The 18,708-nt window shown below is 43.1% G+C and overlaps 1 protein-coding gene across 5 annotated transcripts in view; it reads left to right on the top strand.

Annotated features, from left to right (window-relative positions):
• Positions 1 to 2,490: 2,490 nt before the first annotated feature.
• The window catches only part of dst (dystonin), a 130,473-nt gene continuing 114,255 nt past the window's right edge, over positions 2,491 to 18,708 (top strand). For 3 of the 5 annotated variants that reach the window (XM_076285598.1, XM_076285597.1, XM_076285596.1), the window contains exon 1: positions 6,141 to 6,265. In XM_076285598.1, coding sequence (XP_076141713.1) covers positions 6,178 to 6,265 — 88 coding nt within the window. In that variant the 5' untranslated portion in view covers positions 6,141 to 6,177. Of the gene's footprint in view, positions 2,625 to 3,993; positions 4,150 to 4,469; positions 4,684 to 6,140; positions 6,266 to 18,708 lie in introns of those variants that run through there. The other 2 variants (XM_076285595.1, XM_076285594.1) reach the window with 2 other exon arrangements.

The raw sequence follows: 18,708 nt of genomic DNA, 5'->3' as shown, positions 1-18,708 counted from the left end.
AGAATATACTAAAATACAAATTATACTAAATAACACAAAATCTAAATCAAGTCTAAAAACAGTATCCACATAGTGGGTGATTAATCATGAGGTGCTTGCAATGACTGAGGCCGGGACTGAGCCTGTGATTCTCTGTGCATAGTAAGGTAAGGTGCTCTGTGTGAGTGAGTGTCATGGTGATGGTGCAAATGAGTAAGTCCAACAGTGCACCAGTGCAAGAATAAAGTCTAGAGACCAGCATAAAATAAATATGGACATATAAGAGAGTAGGCAAGTTAATATATAAAAAATATATAATTATATATATATATAAAACTATATTAAGAAAAGGTATAAGTGTGGCCACAATCCGGCTGTGGGATGGAGGGAGGGGTTATGCATATGTGCTAATATAGCACGCAAACAGTGAGGCAGTAAGACAGTGGCTAGTGGACAGACAGTACCCAAACAGTACCCAAACATGGAGAGGGTGGAGAGGCAGACAGACTATGCGGAGAAGTCTATCTCTCCTCTTCCCTTAAGTGAAGCATGAATGATGAAAGCAGAGAAGCCTGAGTTTAAGGTCTTAGGAATGTATTTCATGTTGTTAGTGGGGACCCTTACCTTAGGCAAACATTGCTTCCTATTCTTTATTAGCAGATTGCCACCACCGGTATCATTGTCATCACTATTCAGAATCTCTGATGACGAAGTGTTATGTAACCACCCAGTCAGAGTTGATCCACAGCCAGCCATATGAGGTGGTTGTGATGTGAAGTATCAACTGCATGGTGGCACTTGTGTTAAAATTGTGACCTTCTACAAGTTGCTTTAAATGTCATAATGATAAAGTGGGATGCTATATTGTTCTGGCACATTTTACATTCATGCATTTCTCATCTCACAGTTACACTGCTACCAGTTATAGCTTGCCTGGACCTTTAGGCTTTAGATAGATAGATAGATAGATAGATAGATAGATAGATAGATAGATAAATAGATAGATACTTTATTGATCCCCAAGGGGATCCTACCTCCAGTAGCATAGGTGAACTTTTTTAGAGGTAGACAGAGAGTCACTGGAGGAATAGAGTGTGTGTGTGTGTGAGAGAGAGAGCGTGAGAGAGAGAGATAGAAAGAGGTAGAGAGAGCAAGAAAGAGGATGTTTGTCTCCAGACTAAATTATTCAAGCCTAGAGCACTGATTGCGCTATGGACTCAATAGCCACGCAGAACGTATAGAGAGATATATGGAATCTAGAGACTAATGCCTCTTAGTTGGTTCTTGGTTGTGTTCCGACACCTTTAAATACTGTCTCCTCTCGCTGCTGTCTTGCTTAGTTGCAGATGCTCGCCCCCCACCCCCCCTGCATGTGCTGTAAAACGGGTGTCTTGCTGAGTCATGGGTTGTTTCCTCACATTGTTGAAATCAATATAGCTTCGGCTAGGCTGCATGTAGGGAACTCATCTGCTACAAATCCCCCGCTAGCATGATATATTTTAGCATTTAGGTCAAAACGGAGACGTGTGCGCGAATGAGTGCAGGTGGGGCTGGTCTGCATCGCAATGATCGCTGCGGCTTTTCTAGTTTTACTGAGACCATTAAGCATCCAATGTGTCTTGATATTACTGCTGCTTTTACTGGGAACCGTCGCGACAATCTTGTTCTTCTGCTGCTGGCATCGCAGGCTTCGTAGCGGAAAGCATCCTATAAAATCTGTGCTTTCAGGGCGCTCAAGGAGTCGTGGTAAGTAGTCGACACCTCATCTAATCCTGCTTTAATCCTCAGGGGAAATATCATTTCAATGTTAACATATGCTAACATATGTATATTTTTGGGCTGGAAACATGCGTAATCATTGTTACCATCAGTGGCAATTTTAGCTGCGTATCCATCTTTCTGGCCATATGGACCATGAAGAATGTAGGCTAGCTATGATGACAAGTGTCAGATTACTCTTTTATCAATTGTAATAAATGTAAGTGACACGCCTCACCCTCTATTAGCATTTTCGTAATATACAGAATACTTTTGTGCTGTTGCTTTCCCTACATATTAAATATTACAACATATGTCATTCATTCTGGCAGCTGGTTTCCGAACACATCATTTTCGATCTGAGGTAAATCCATCTCTTATCCGTCAAGGTCATTGTAAGTAATTTCTTTTGCATGAGTTGTGGCGTTTTGGGGAGTCATTTATGGCCCTTTTTTAACTTAGCGCATTGTAGTTACATTGTTACGCCATTCTTTGACTTCTTTGGGCACTGTGAATTACGCATTGCGCAGGTATGATCAGTTTTTAATTGTGTATCATGCAAAAGTGTTAAATCATGACATGTACTTAAAACAACTTTGAATGACCCAGAAAAAATGTGTCTATTATTGTGACTGAAGTATTGTTTTGTTTTTCTTCACAAATTCACCATGCCCCTCCCGCCGCCTCATCGGATACAGGGCTTTCGGCATAGCCCACGTCATGCCAGGCGGAATGCCAGAGCGCGTGTGTCGGAAGAGACCAAGCCTCTTGTTGACATAGTCGAGAGTGAGCCAGACTCAACTCCTACATTGAGAAAACGTAAAGTGAAGAAAAGAGTCCAGCCTGAATTTTATCAGTCTATTCAGGTCACTCCAACACGTAAGCCCGTAGGTATTCTCTCTATCATACGTCTGAAATAAACTTTGGGTATACCATATGAACATAAAACATAAATGACAATCACATCATTAGTAGTCCTATTAAAGGGGGCCACTGCATACATAATTTAAAAATCACTTATCAATATTACATGGAAAAAACTTGGTAATTAAATAATGATAATTAAATAACTTTCAGGAAGCACGCACATAATATGTATGCCTACACAGCTCTTACTTTTTAAAGAGATGGAATTAAAAAATCTAAAATGTGGGTATAGGCCAAGGCTACTTGACTTTGAGATGTATAGCCTTGGTTATGTATTCCACTTTCCAGTGAATTAGAGAATTTGATACACCGATGAAAAGTTAGCAAATGTTTGAACATGAAAAGAAAAAAACAGGATGTAGGGAAGGTAATTGTGTGTGTTGTGTGGATTTGGGTGTGTCCTCATCCGCTATGGTCAGCTCTTAAGATTTAGACCATTGTAAGACCACATGGCCTTTAAGCTCAGGAAGTTGTTTTCAGCACTTTGTTGAGGGCTTGATGTCTTACATAATGCACATTATAAATCCAAAACCTAAATCCAAAATGCCAACACTCATTTATTAAATATAGCCTATTTGTCACGAACTTACACATATAACATAAATCAGGTGTCAGTTTTGATCTTAGTGTTACATACTGGATTCAGATTAACTAAAAGTTCCACATTAGCTGTTCTGTTAACTCGACAAATATCTCATACCTTTGAGTGTTTCAAGGTCTGTAGCCTACTTCTACACAAACTTGAGTCATACAACTGATACAAATGATGCATTTAGTGTCTCAGTGGTATTGCAACTCGACTGGATTGATAAAAAAAAAACATTTAGTCTGCTCCACTCCTTTTTAAAATGTACTAATGTCTGTGTGGCCTTGACTTATTTGGCTACAATGTAATATTTTCTGTAACTGGTTAAGGTGTTACATGCAAACTTCATCCGGTCTCACCACACCTCTCATCATCTCTTAAATAGTATGCATGAAATTACCATTTCTGGTATTCTTAATTATAGTAGGCTAGCATACCAGACTCGGGTTTCTAATTCAATAGGCTGTATACCTTTTCACTCACATTGCCTGTGCCGATGACTAGTAACAAAAGATACCTAGCTGGAACGAGGCGCATTCGCATGTGGCCACCATGATGGCGCTGTAACACCGCCTGTCTGAGGTTTTGATAGCGATTTCCAGACTACAGAGCTTCGGTTTCCGTCCGGCTTTCATTTCGCTATCCCAGGGAAGATGACGCGGTACCATGCCACTGCCCCCACATCGTAGGGCGCTCTCTCTGATCCAATCTGTTCACTTTCTCTTGGGGTTTGACATCATTCAAGGCATCAGGAATCACACTGTGATACCCAAGATCAGGGCAGTAGGCTATACCGTCAGAAGGGTGTGGTTCTGTTAAAATGACATCGCAACGCTTTATGTAAATAGCAAAGGAAAACAAGGATTTCTGTGTGTCTGCTCGGGACCATGTATACAGCGGTAAGTGTTTTATGTCCTGGCGGGGGAGCCAGATGCAATTGCTTTATGCGCCCATGGCACCGCAGGTTCAGCCTTTTTTTATTGTAAATTAGAGATCATTTTGGGCTTGTGTGTTGGTCGTGTTGCTCAAGTGTCACGACTGGTGTCCTGTTTTTCATTATCTTACGAAACGTAGCCCTAGCCGTGTTTAGCCTATGTGCCATGTAAGAAAAACTGCCTTATTGTCACCTATATTGTTGCCTTCATTCATGACTGCTCCCATGTTTTGACTATCACAGAACGGTAGGTGTATAACACTGTCTCCTCCATTGTTTTTACAGAGCTCCGGTTCGGGGAACGCATCGCTTCGTTGTTCTATGTCTTCATCGGCGGATTTTTCGGATGATGATGATTACAGTCTGAAGTCTGGGTCTGTCTCACCAGCACCCGGGGACACTTTACCGTGGAATTTACCCAGACATGAACGCTCTAAGCGAAAAATTCAGGGAGGATCCATACTGGATCCAGCCGAAAGAGCGGTGCTCCGGATTGCTGGTAAGAAAGCATTTTTTGTTATTTATTTCGTAATTTAACCCACCACCATTATACGGGTGTAATATTATGTCAACTATGTGATGCAGACACAAAAGGCATCCCATTTTGCTGGAAGGAGAAATCCAGATGCATTATAGGCTGTAGGCTAACACCCAGCAAATTTGTCCACCCATTGTGGACCAAGCAGCATCACGCCTGTCTATGGTGGAGCGATGCCACCAGTTGTGTTGGTAACGTTTTTGTTTTGATTCTCTTCGTGTGCAAAGAACGCGTTTTGTTGGCCATTCTGTAAACATCAGAAAAACAGCCTGTATCTGGTGTTATTTTAGGGACATATGGTCTTAATGCCAAGGCATGTTTAAATGTTAAGCTATGGCATAGCCTCTGGAACCAATACCTTATTGTGACATGCGTGGCTCCAGTTATCCAGGGTTTTCTGTATTGAAAATATACCGCGCACTTTAAAGCCATGTGATGTGCCATTAAGCCATAATGACATTAAGGGTCGTGTCAGTATTAGTCATTACTCGCCAGATTTCAGTTGGCTCATAATATAGCCTACTGTAGCTATGTCTGATTTTTTTTTACTTAGCAATTAAACTATATGTACACTATGTCTGATATAGGCATAACCCACGCATATTGCCTAGAAGAACAGACATTTCGCTTTCCTCTGGCCTGCTGTTTTTTTTTTTGTTATGCATTGTTGCCCCAGTTGTGCACTACAGCGCCATCGCGGTTCGGAATTGAATAGAAACGGTCTAGTTTTAGGACCCGAGCAGACAACCTGCTGGTGTGCTTTGGCACGTGGGTAGCCGGCAAATTCATTGACAAGCAATTATTGGAAATAAAAACGATTACTTTCTTTTTTTAACGTTTCTAACATCACTGGGCATTGAGACTAGGTTGAACAATAAGTGCTTTTAAATTGTTGAATGTGAGTAGACGACTGAATCATTACGCACCCACATTTAGAAACCCCTTCATGTTTATTACCAGTAGTTGTTTTTTATGATGGCAGCTGGAATGGTTTCATTCAGTTATTTTGGGAAATAAAAACTCTAGCACTTCATCAGTGACTTTTCGTGGTGGTCTGTACATTTGACGAGGGTAGGCTACCCTAAATAGAATGATATGTCTAATTTGGTTGTGTTGGCATCATGGTAGGCTAATCGAAGACATAATTATGTATTCACTTAAAGAAACGGACACTGGGAGGGGTGTGAGTCTACTCGGACCTAACCGCTCGATATGGGATGGCATTCATTAGGTGGTCGGTTGTTCCTCCCAGACCGATCGCACAGCCGAGATTTTCTCATGAAACCGGAGAGGAAGTCTCGCCCATTGGATGTGCGCTTGACATGGGAGGGGGGTAGGGACGTTTGGGCGTTTCCTTTCGTGGAACAACAGCGCAAATCACTCCGGCTCTGTCGGCCACCACTTGAGGCTTGCCTATATGCTGCTACGGAGTGACCAACCTCCACCGCCCCGGTCATGGCTCACTACACACCGGCGGGGTATGTGCTAGTTGACGAAAAGGAATATCTCCAAGCTTATGAGGATGTCCTCGAGAAGTACAAAGGTAACCGAATTTGCACCCACACTGGGTTTTATGAATTGTAGTTCTGCTAAGTGAATATTTGGCTATCTGACTTGCCCTAAATAGCTCTGTCATTCCAGCAACAGAATGTTTGACAGCAGCAGCGTGTGGTGGAAACACAAGGGAGAGTGAGGAGGTCGCAATGTTACTCACTTGGGTGTAACCGTCTCACTTGTTATATTCGCCTGACAGCTACTGTCAACCATAGCATACCATGGGATGTGTAGGTCGCTAGTGTATGAAGGACTGTAATTGTTGTACAGCTGTGTAGCGTTCTGTCTGTGGCTCTTCGTTTGTGGAGGAGCAGGCCGTAGGCTGCCAGGGGATGACAAAGTGACATCATCATCTGAACTGTATTCTAGCATTGTTGTAATTTGGGGTCCTCTAATTTGATCTTTGATCTGATCCATTATTTCAGTTTAGTGTAGCATAATATCACAACCTTTACACTTTCATAAGATAGCCTACATGGGACAATAGAATGGTTTCTATAACGGTGGACCATAGTTCTTGCAGATAAACAGTGATATTGTCTTGATTTGACAGGCAGCCTTACAGTAAGGCACAAGGGCTCCATATTACTCCTCCAAAGGATCAGCTTCAATTTACATCAATCCCTGGAGTATCCTCTTCTGTGCACTATGCCCATCCTGTCTTCCAGTTAAATGGCTTACTAATTTATTACAGGGGAGACTGCAGAAGCCATTTTTCATCATCTCCTCAGCACTGACCATGTATTTTAATCAATCAGTGTCCGAGCAGACGTGTCTGAAAATCAAACCGTGGCATATGATGTGAAATTCATTTTGTTGTTCTACTTAATCTCCAAGACTGGGTTGTTTCTGCTTACTGGTAAATGGTTAATGAGAATGGATGAGAGAGGCAGAGGGGACGGAGGTGTTGTTGCCCCTGCCCTGTAACATGCCGTTGCTCAAGTACTGTTGTGGAAATATGCTTGGCTAGTGTTACTCTCTCTTTTTACATTGTCTTCAGCAAGAGCACAAAATTAGATTTTCATCCAGCTGCTGAGCATCATAAATAAGGGGCTGTCAGCTGCGGCCAGCCGCTCCACCGTGGACAAAACTCCACTGGGATCACATGATGTAGTGTCATTTGGAAGCTGTGACCTCCAGACACTGAATCACAAAAGGTTTTATATATTTGGGTTATTGGTTAGAATTCATGGCATTGTTCTTCCTGGTAATTATTTGTCTTTCTCTCCATATTCACTACCAATGATCTCTGATGCTGCCTATCTACATTCATCATTTTATGATAACTTCATTTTAGTTTAGAGTATTTGGGATTTCTGGATTTCTGGATATGCTATAGACATGTTATTAGTTAAAAAATATATGGTGTACTCCGCGTGGGGAAGTCACATCTTTAGCCCCCAAGCTTTGAGGTAGGCTGGTTGTTTTGAAAGTACTGAAAAGGATTCTTTCATACTTAATAAACTATGCTGTAGGGCAAGCTAATGTTGGCCCAAATCGGGAACAGTTGCAACTGCTCAGCAGTCTGTAGGATCTGTTGTTCATCATAGAGAGGCCACTGTGTTGCTAACTGATGCTGTCCTTGTGACATGAAGTCACTGTCATTGCGAATGGAAAATATTTTTTTGTATTATTGTTTATGTAGTTAAGAAGAAAAAACACTAATAAACCAGCAATACATCACAATGAAGGGTTTTACTTAATTTTATTGGATAAGAAAAATATTGGATCTTTTCTTCATAAAGAAGATAGTCATGGTTTTTGTCACGTTATGATCCATGAAAATATTCACTGTGTCATGGAGAGGGGCATCATGGTCATGTGATCTTGAGTTTGCCTTAAATATTCATGTAGTGCAATATGCCATTGTCTGGGTTTGGAACTGTTATTGTGTCACCGTTATTCAATTATTAATCCCAGAGTCATACAACATCGTTTTTCAAATGATGTCTGATTGTATCTTTTTTCATTGATGAAAAAGCGTTGGTTGTTTTGAATAGACACTTTAAGGTACACAGACACAAAAAGGCCCAGTAACTGAGAACTGATTTTTTTCTTGTGTGCTCTGTTATACCACACCGAAGCATCAGCAATGTAAGGCCAGTGAACCTCCCTCTACTTAAACACACTGTATGTTGAAACAGCACAGGTGTGGTGCTAGCATTGGTGTGTGCGAGGTTAGGTGACCTTCTTGTGACGACACCACATTCCAGTGCTGGGTACGGGGTAAGTAAGATCTTGACACCATCTCTCTGTCTCTCGATTTCTAGACTTATTTGGTGTTCTGGTTGCAGATTTACATGTGTCAGATGAAGGATGTGTATAGTCTAAATTCCCCGGACCTTCCCCTACTGTTTGAAACTACCCAAAGAGACCTTGAGACTTTGGAAAAAAATCTGAGCAAAACAGAAGAAAAAGAATTAATATCTTTGTCATGAAGCATTCCTGAAAGTGATTTTCTGTACTGCTGAGACAGTACAGACGCTGTTCTCCCAACAAAAGCTCTTTAGAGTAGGCGTCCAGCTTTTACTGTCCATAACGGTTTCTCCGTCCGCTGAAAGGACAGGGTCTGTCAGCCCCCCAGGCCCATAGCAGCGGAGGAAGCTTGAGAAGCCGAGGGCTATCAGAACTTAAGGCCCTGGACAAAGGGCCAGACTCACGGAACCATCCTTAGACCGGCCCTTTGCCTTCGAGAGGAAACATTCTGTTTTAACAAACAGAGACAGGCTTCCTGATCGTCTGGTGTTGCACAAAGCTGTGGTCAATCTGTAACTGATAAAAGGTTGGTGATCACTACCACAGCATTGTCACTGTCACCAAGAATGATCAACTTGTTGCCACTGTGTGTTCCACTCATGTTGGATATTGGGCATAAATTGTCACCCTACAGGTCACAGGAATACTTACCTACTACTTGGGTCTGATTACATTATCAGAAGGCAATCACCTCCTCTGTGATGTAGTGTAGTTCACAAAACCTAACTTTGTCTTCAGGGTTGTATGATTCACAACTGTTTTTTTTCTTAGCCCCACTCCACTCCACTCATATTCCCTACCCTCCTCCAGATGCAAGAATGTCAACAATACCCGACTAATTAGGCATTACCACTAATTACACACAAGTAACCAGAGTTGGCTTTGGGGCAGTGTGTTCATGTTCAGCTGTTCCAAACATTTCTAAAGCCTAAACCAGTTTCTTTTTTAAAAAAAGTGTTAATCCTGTTGCTTTGAACTGGACTGAGGTATACCCTACTACACAATTAGTTGGTAAATTTGAGCCTTGAGCAGCAACCCTCCCTCTCCTCACATACACAATGGGCACTGCGCAGGAGGCGGGATGTATGGGACCACAGTGTTCTAGAAAAGCTTCTTGACAGGCCAAGGGGATAAATTATGTAAGGCTTTGTGGCTTTTCAAACAGTAGATGCCCTACGGTTGCTGAGAAAGCCATAAGATTTATTAGAGGTGGGTGTGTGTCTCATTTTTCTCAGTGGATTGATTGGCTGTCCTTTCTACTATGTCAAGAGGGGTTTTTGTACTGAATTCCAACCATTGTGTAGTAAAACATCAAGTGCGCCCATGGGCTGGCTACTTTGGGGACCTGGAGGCTAACAAAATAGGACAAATGACTATTATTTGCATGTGTTACAGGGATGGTATGTTGAACTCAGGGTCTTCACCTTAGCTCCAAGGGTCAGTCTAGCTGTGCTAGCTCACTGCTATCAGTTTGTGTGGTGTTTGTGAAGGGAACGTTGTTTATTGTTTTTCCCTGGGAAAGATTATCTTAATCTCACTGCATTGCTATTTCAAGTATTTTTGTGACTCATGGAGGCCTGAATATGCCTAGTGTGCAAGTCAGCAACAGCACTGATTCCACAATAATTCAGTTGATTAGTTCAGTGTGGGTTTTAGGGCATCTTGTCAATAAAATTGGAACCAACCATAGTCTATCGGTTTGTAGAATTGGGATATTCTCTCAGTCAGCAGTGATAGTTTTATTGAAATTTCAATATTTGCTATCTATGTGATCTTAATGGTGTCAATCAAGTGAATGGAAAGGCTCCAGTATTTGCCCAAAGCAGACACCAGACTTGACATCCAGACAACTCGACTTCAGAACCAAGTATTGTGATGCAACCAGGGATTTGGGGCTGCTTTCCAAGGAAAACGCTGTATTCAGCTTAGTAAAAAAAAGAATAGGCTATTTCAAAATCGCACCCCTATATTATCTTGTTGTTTTTGGTTGTTTTCTTTATTTTCCTTGGGTAGATGTAGAAGCTGCTGTTTTTAACTGGGCATAAACGCTGCCGTAATATCCTACAAATAGAACTTGTAATTGCAAACCAGCGATGGGCCAAGCAGTTCTAGGCTAGCATGGCTCTGTTGGTGTACGTCAAGACACCAGAGCAGAAAACTGGACCGTAGCTGATCATTCACATGACCTATGCCCACAGGTTTATGTAATATTTTGCTGACTTGTTTTCCAAGGCTAAGGAAGGGATAGGCCCTCCTTTAGTTGTGTTTAAAGGTTTGTTATTGTTTATAGGTTGCTAAGCTACTGTGGGAGCACAGGTGTCATCGTAGTTGATGATCAGCAATTTTTTTTTTTAATTTCCTGTTCCTATCTCCTCCCTGCTAGTCTGATACTAATAAAGTTTTTAATCCAAAGTGGTATTCTGAATTTAAAATTCTATTGTATTTTTTCAATCACCTGTGTGTCAACACCTGCATTTAATTTAATAATTAAATATGTGCATTTTATACTAAACAATGCATGTTGCATGTATTTATCTATAGGGCCTTCTCTTATCATCCAGACTGTCTGTGCTTTGTTATGACCACATTGTACTCCTCCCCTTTGGAATTATCCCTTACCATTAGCGCTGCCTGCCAATAGTGTATCTAATGCCCATTAGGGTTGAATCTGCCATTAGTACTGTACTGCTCCATCCATGATTGTATCTGTTGTCGATATTTGAGAAAGTGAATGGTCAGATGTCTCTTAAGATCAGGGGTTAGCCTGTTTCACGTTGCATGTAGAACATGGCTGTGCTAGGAGGATGTGCCGGCGCTGTTGTGGTCTGTCTGGGCTCTTCCTGGGGTGTGGTCAGGCATTTCAGGACATTATTTCTTTCCATGTGGCTTACTCTAGAATAGCCGTTCTTTCACTCCTCCCTGCCCACACGGGTGATTTTTCAGGCCAGTTTTATTTTGGGCTTTATTTTCGTTTGTGTGATATGTTGATTCTCTTGCTCACATGCCTAGCCTGTCTGGGACATATGTTAATGTGCAATGTTAAAAATGCCCTAGTAGAATTTTGAATGACATTAGATCATGTCAGTGACAAAGTAGGTTCTAATAAAATGCAACAGAATGCTCAGAATGTGGAATATACAAAACATCATGGAAAATGAAAAAACATAAAAAAAAACGTTAACCATAACTTGCCAATAATAATTATTACCAAGAAAATCATATTGACATATGTTATAATATGTTATATAGATCCCAGTCAGTACCATATGCAATACTGTATTTTCTGCTTATCAAAGGAGAATAGAGCAGCAGTCTTTTTTGCACAGTCACCGTCTTTGTGCTCTTCCTCCCCCGAGCCCCGCCCGTCCTCTCCCTCCTCCTCTTCCTCCTCCTCCATCTCCTCCTCCTCTCCTTCTCCTCCTCTCCCTGTCCTCTCTCCACGCAGTCCTTGCGTCACACTGAAATGGCTGGCCGCACACAGTGCCCAAGCGCCCTCACGCCGCGCTATCTGTCTGCTACTGTACAAAAGGCGCTTTGTGGCCCCAATGCGCTAGATCCCCCCCTGAGCCGCTGGACACTTTGTCTGTGTGCCACGTTTTTGTGTGCGAGTCGCTCCGCTTGCTGAGGGTAGGGGGTCTCTATTCGTCAGCCGACCACCCGGGCCGGCAGGGGACGAGGATGAAACGGGAGGCAGGGGCCATTTGGGGCAGTGTCAGAGGAGGGGAGGCTGCTTTACCCATGTGTGTGTGTGTGTGTGTGTGGCACACCCACTAGAAACCTGAACCCAGTGCTTGTTCAGGGCTCTAGTCTAATAAATCCCTGCCCTACATGCTTTTTGGCTCTGTTGTGGAAGTGCGGGCCAAACTGGAGGTGACTGGCCGCAGAGAGACATAACAACACTGACTGCACTGTCCTGTTTGGACACGCAGAGTGGACGGAGAGAGGCAACCCTTTAGCAGATCAGCTCAATAGTGGCAGCAGCTGGCTTTAAAACCTTGAGTGACCTCTCACTGTTCCAAAAGGTCGATTTAAGGGATTGGTTTAATTGCTTTACAGAGCTGCTGCCTTGATGCATGGTGGTGGTGGGGATTTTAATGTGTAGTCATGTCAAAGTAATCTAATCTGATCGTCGCACTGCTGTGCTGGTATTCATCATGAAGCCGCCACCCCCCACCCCCCCCAGTCCCTGCTTAATTGACATTTATATGAACTCAAATGTTACTGTATGTCTTTCCTGGCCGCATTGCTGGTCATTTTTTGGTTTAAATTCAGTTGAACCATCTATTATACCAAAGTAAAGAGTTTAGTTATATGCATGTAATTAACAAACCCATACAATAAGAACTTGGTTTCATATGTTTATTTAGCTTTATGAAATATACTTTGAATTTTCCAAGAAACAAGGTGATCCACCTGGAAACATTTGTAATGTAATCAGCTGTTGACCTTTAGTCTCTGCAACTAGATGACAGAAGGAGTTCAAGCTTCACATTGCAAGTTCAGTACAGTGACTGTTTAATGACTTGCTGTTTGGTAGTGTGACCTCAGCTGGCCCCCATAGTTGTTAAACACAGTCTTGGGGTGCTGTGAGGAGAGTTAGTTCAAATACACCAGAGATACTGTACAGTATCCAAAAATGTATAAAAAGACTTTATTTTACATCACCCTGAAGAAGGTTATCTGTGCCGCTACGCGTGGGTTGCTGCCCAGTTTATGTTTTTTAAATGTGACAGCCATGTAAAATAAAGGCTTTTTATACATTTTTGGATACGAAGAGTGCCTTGGATTTCCTCCTTTTTCAAATGACGTTTGTATTCCCTACACCAAAGACCTGAGAAATTCCTGAGCACTTTGGACTTTTCCTCATCTCATGATACTGTACAGTATATTTTCCTTTCTCTGTGTTACCAGGAAAATGATTTTGTCCACAGCTTTTTAGTGAAATTTATTTCAATAGCAGAGTTAGTGAATCTGTGCCGGGTAGTTGTGGCATGTGGATCTCGGAACTGGAGCTATGCAATGCGTAGCACAGAGTAGGATGAGTGAGATTGCACAGATGCATTGATTATTTGTGGGGTCAGCCGTAAGCTCACATGCTGTCAAGACTATGTATGGTAAGCTGAATTCACACTCCAAGCACCCTCTAAAGGATATGACCGTTAACGGGAAACCCCTGAGTGCGGGAACAAAGGCTCTGTTACTCAGTGAACAGTCAGACCTGGTTTGAGAGCATTCACTTGGTTTGGTATGGAACTCCTGCAGCACGCCTCAGCTGTTTGTGATGCACGGAAAACAGCTGCAATATGAAAGGAATGTGTTGGATCATGGTAGCCCCAGATGGCCTTCTCCCTCTTAGTGATACTCTGTGTCCACGGAAACAACGGCTATTGTATCGCGAAAAAAGCCTGATGTATCTTTTTGGAAATATGTGCATGTGGTAGAGAGGAGTAGAGACAGGCAGGGGTAGGGGGAGAAGAGAGAGAAAGGGAGAGAGAGAGAGAGAGAGAGAGAAAGGAAGTGAAAGAGGCATGGGGGGATTGATAGAGAGATATGCAGATAGAGGATAAAGAAAGAAAGTGTTACTAATCTGATTCTATGCATCATTCAGTGCTATAGAGGCGCTGTGTGTCCGGTGGAAAGGGGAGTGGGCCGAGGGGGGGCCACCAATGAGCTCATGTATTTGGGAGTTGTCATGGTGACTCAGGCCAAGTGTGAGGGTCGTCCATTCCCTGAGCTGTCTGTCTTCCCGGTCCAGACTACATGAGGTCATGCAGTGACTCACAAGCCCTCCTCCTCCAGCAAAATGCTAGGCAGTCATTGGTTCAATCAAATGGTTGCTTTCCCTCCTACCCCACAGAAACACCACCACCACCGAAAAGATGCAAAGGATTGTGGGAAACACGCCCTGCTCAGCTGCATTGTATTGATTTGATCCTGTTTCCTTCAGGGTCCAGGGGGATGAGGAGATAGCGGTTGGGAAATGATGGCATGATGCCTTTCAGTTACCCAATCGAAACCACTTATTCAGTGTTTCACTGTAGATATGGGATAAAGTCAGCCAGTGACCAAATTAAACTAGTAACTGAGTCTGCAATTACAGTCACAGTCCCATTCCTCTGACAACAGTGTATTATTATATATTACAAAGTGTGTGTATATATATATATATATATATATATATATATATATATATATATATATATATAAAGAGAGAGAGAGAGAGAGAGAGAGAGAGAGAGAGAGAGAATACATGTACATAATACATTATAAAGGGTAGTATTAACAATTAAGGCCTCATATATTCGCTTTGTAGAATGTTTATATTAGGTATAATTCTACCCTATGTTTGTTTATTAACTTGCAAAACACATTTTTGAGATGAGGCTCCTTGGTAGTAAGGTGTAAGTGACACTGTCAGCTGGATGCTGGAAGCTTTCATCATTTCTCTAAGCGACGTGGTAGCTTATCTCTCACTGTTAGCCAAAGCAAACCTGCTGTTAAGATAACCGTTCAGAGAAACCTTCAGTGAGTTAGCGCTGCACAGACGTGTCTTTGGCATGGTTGTGTGAACTTTGCAGGCTTTCATCCAGATATAACAAAACAGGTTTTATTGGAAAGTACTACGGATGCTGTCACACCAAGGCCCTTGTATATTTATTTTCAAGTCAGATAAGATAAGGTGCTAGCTATGAGATAATGCACATACTTTCTTGTTTTTATATGATAAGAATCAGCAACCTTGCGTAGGTTGCGGTTCATCAGACCATGTGGCTCAATCCAAGGCATAACAAATTATGGGAAACCTAGGGATGAGCACTAATTTAAAGGACACATTCCTTAGTTCAGGGCTCCATGGACCGGTCAGAGTCCCCTTGTGATGGCAGATGCCAGTCTATCTGGCGCTTTCTCTATGACTAAAACCTCTGCACTGTGCCAAGAGAACAGGCGGTGTGGGTCAACCCCCCTCCATACAGCTGTGCACGTTTATAATCCTAAGTGGCTGAACAGTAATGGTTTACTTAAAAACGACTAACTTCAAATCAATACCCATCAGGGTCCACTCTGCATGCTGCTGGCCCCACCCTTAAAAGGACAAGTAAAGTAGAGCAGTACAGTAGTGTTGACCACAGGCTGGATCTTCAAATTGTAATCACACAGTGGTGTGACGTGTTGTATTTTTTCTAAGTGCAGCTAGTTTGATGTAGTACCTGACCTAATTAGTAAGGGATAATGTATAGAGTGCCGGTCATTATTGGGAAAATAAGTCCCGACAGGGCGAACCGGACCCCGACACGCCAGCGGCTTTCTATACATTATCCCGCTTATTATACGGCTACTTGCCAAAACGAAAAAATAAACTCCACGATATGTCTCTTTACATTTATTTGTTACCGTTTCGTTGTGGCTTTTGCTGAGATTGATTCGCTGATCAATCGCCTGCCTTCACTTTTGAATGAAAATCCGTTGCCATTGACAGCGGTCATTATGTAGAGGTCCTTAGACGAAAATAATGACGGTAGAACTTTGGGAAATCCCATTCAAGTTAATGGAGCATTCTACTTGCATTATGAAGAGCCGTATAATAAGGTATTACACAGCCTAGCATAGCACTAGAACACTCCAGTCAACCTTTTTGGTAGGTAGGCATGCGCCTTTAAGACTCTGAGGCCCAGTAGCTCTGTCCTTCCCAGTCAGATGTCCGTCCCGATAAGGACTGTGTGCTCTTGAGCAGCTGACTGTATGTTGGTGTGTGTGTGTGTGTGTGTGTGTGTGTGTGGACGGGGTTGGAGGTGGGGTTGAGAGGGGCTTTCTGACTGTCCGCTGCCGTGGCTCTGATTACCCTGTGCCTGCGCAGGCATGTGGCGGCGGTCACCCCGGTAACCCCGGCAGCTGCTGCTGACCTTACGCAGGTGGGTGTTAGGGGACGACCCACCAAACACTCGTTACATTAGCCAGCGCCTCTCCAGACCCTCCTGACATTTTTTCAGTGACAGTGGCTTCACTGGCTTGCTTGGATGGCTCCGTTTGTATTTGTAAAAATCTGTTTGTCTGTATTGATTTTAGCTGAGCTCTCATATAAGGCTCTTCTGTTTTCTTCACAATGTCTGGAATGCAGTGTGCTGAATAGGCCAATGATGAACGTATTTGTTTAGTGTGATACTTGTTTTGCATTAGTGCCTTAAGTCAGAGACTTTCTAATGAGGAGACACAGCACTCAAAAAATCCTGCATAGAAATGCATGGGGTTAGTTTGTAACGCCAATATGGCCGTACCCATATCCCACCCGTTCCTTGGCAAAACATCGACATGTGAATACATCGAGCCAATCATGTGGTGTGATGTGAATACATTGAGCCAATCATATGTTGTGTTGTGAAGACATCTACCCAATCATGTGTTGTGAACTCGCCGCTGGAGCAAGATTGATGTCGTGAAGCCTTGCGCACGCGCATTTCTGCTGAATAGGATGCCCGACGAGTGCCCAAAAAGCGTTGCTATATGGCCGCCGAGTGGAGGGACTTGCCTAAAAGGACTTTGCTTAAGTGGAGAAATCTATTCCAGATTCTGCCTTTCTTCTGTAAACAGGGGATGCCACAGCTAAAGTAATTTTTTACTCATAGTTGAGAACACACACACACAGACACACACACACACACACACACACACTCAGAAACACACACACACAGACAGAGACAGACAAACAAACACACACACACACACACACACACCAGACCATTATGCCAGTAGGTTAGGATTGAACCTGCAGGCTAAAAGCAGGGGTATCTGTTTATGCTCCTTTGAAGTCCATGCTCCAGGCTCTGTGACTGTTGTGGGCACATATTTCAGATCCTGCCCTTCCCTAAGGAGAAAAAATGGCTGCCTCAGACAGGAAGAACGGCAGGAATGTCACCTCAAGTGTTTTGTTTTCCCCTCTGTGTCTCTCTTTTTATGTGCTGGTTCCCTCCACCTTATTTTCAAATTCAGGTTTTTCTTCCCCTCACGCAGGTGACTGATAGCATGTCCAGTGTGCGTAACACGTCAGCTCACACTTACCCCTAAACAACAAAGCGCTTGTTTGTGAATCACTCCCAGTATTGCGACAGCGTTTTCATCATCAAGCTATGAGAGTACTCCCTTTCTGACAACATGTCTGACGGCTGTGAGCTCATACCGGCTTTGCCTGCTCTTGAGGGGAGATGACTGATCATCGACACATACATACCTATGTTACCCTGGGGAGAAACTGGCGACGGTCCAGATCGGAGAACTGAAACCCTATTTACACTAGCTACAAGAGACTCTGTAATGTTAATGTAATTTAGTGAGTACAGGTGAAATAACCACTGGCGACCCAACAAAGTTGAAATAATTTTAACTTAAGGTGATGAGTGAATCGCTGTATATGTGAACGGGGCCTGACTGGGTCTGTCCCCGATGCGGCCCGTACCTGCTGCGGTTCTTGTCTGGGGGTTGTCTGCAGCACTGCGGAGAGTGAGACTGATTTATGTTCGGGGGGAGGCCGCGTGTTAGTGGATGCCAGGCCTGGGCGCCGAGCTTGAGAGCATGCCAGGCTGAGTGCATAGGAAACGCTCGGCTGGCATTTACCCACTTCCCCGCGCTGGGCAGAAAGGTCAGAAAGTAGAGCAGGAGCGTTGGGGCCGGCGTTAGACATAAACCAGGCTTTGCTTGCTTTTCCCACACTAAGTTAACGGATAATAATGCCTGCGTGAAATAATGTCTTTCTACCTGTCTTAGAAAAGCACTGGTGTGTAGCCTGCCCCGGTACTGTGGATTTGATTTTGTTTCATCGTTCATTTGTTTGAAACCATACGTTTTTTTTTAAAGTTGGGGCTTGTGGTCTTTTCTCCTGCTGTAGACCTGCTACATAGTGTTATTATGAGGGAATGGAGAGATGTATTCGGCGAGATCATCACTCCGAACATTTTGTCTGATTCTCACAGTAGACCGATAATCAGATAAGCCTGGTGTCTCTGTAAGGGACACATGTTGATCTTTCTCCGCTGGCTATTTTTACACAGTCATGTACAGTGACCTACAGTCAATGGGGACACAACTACTGACCCATGGTCTATGTCACTGTCTCATCTGGAAAAGTCATACTGTCCTTAATGATCATGCTACCCCCGAGTTAGTTATTTTACTTCTCAGCTGTTC

The sequence above is a fragment of the Alosa pseudoharengus genome, unplaced genomic scaffold, assembly GCF_046254945.1.
Source record: "Alosa pseudoharengus isolate Yale_2024_CS ecotype anadromous, Long Island Sound unplaced genomic scaffold, YU_APseudo_1.1 YU_APseudo_1.1_scf_15, whole genome shotgun sequence".
NCBI classification, from domain to species: domain Eukaryota; kingdom Metazoa; phylum Chordata; class Actinopteri; order Clupeiformes; family Clupeidae; genus Alosa; species Alosa pseudoharengus.
This window is presented reverse-complemented; position numbering and strand designations above follow the sequence as displayed.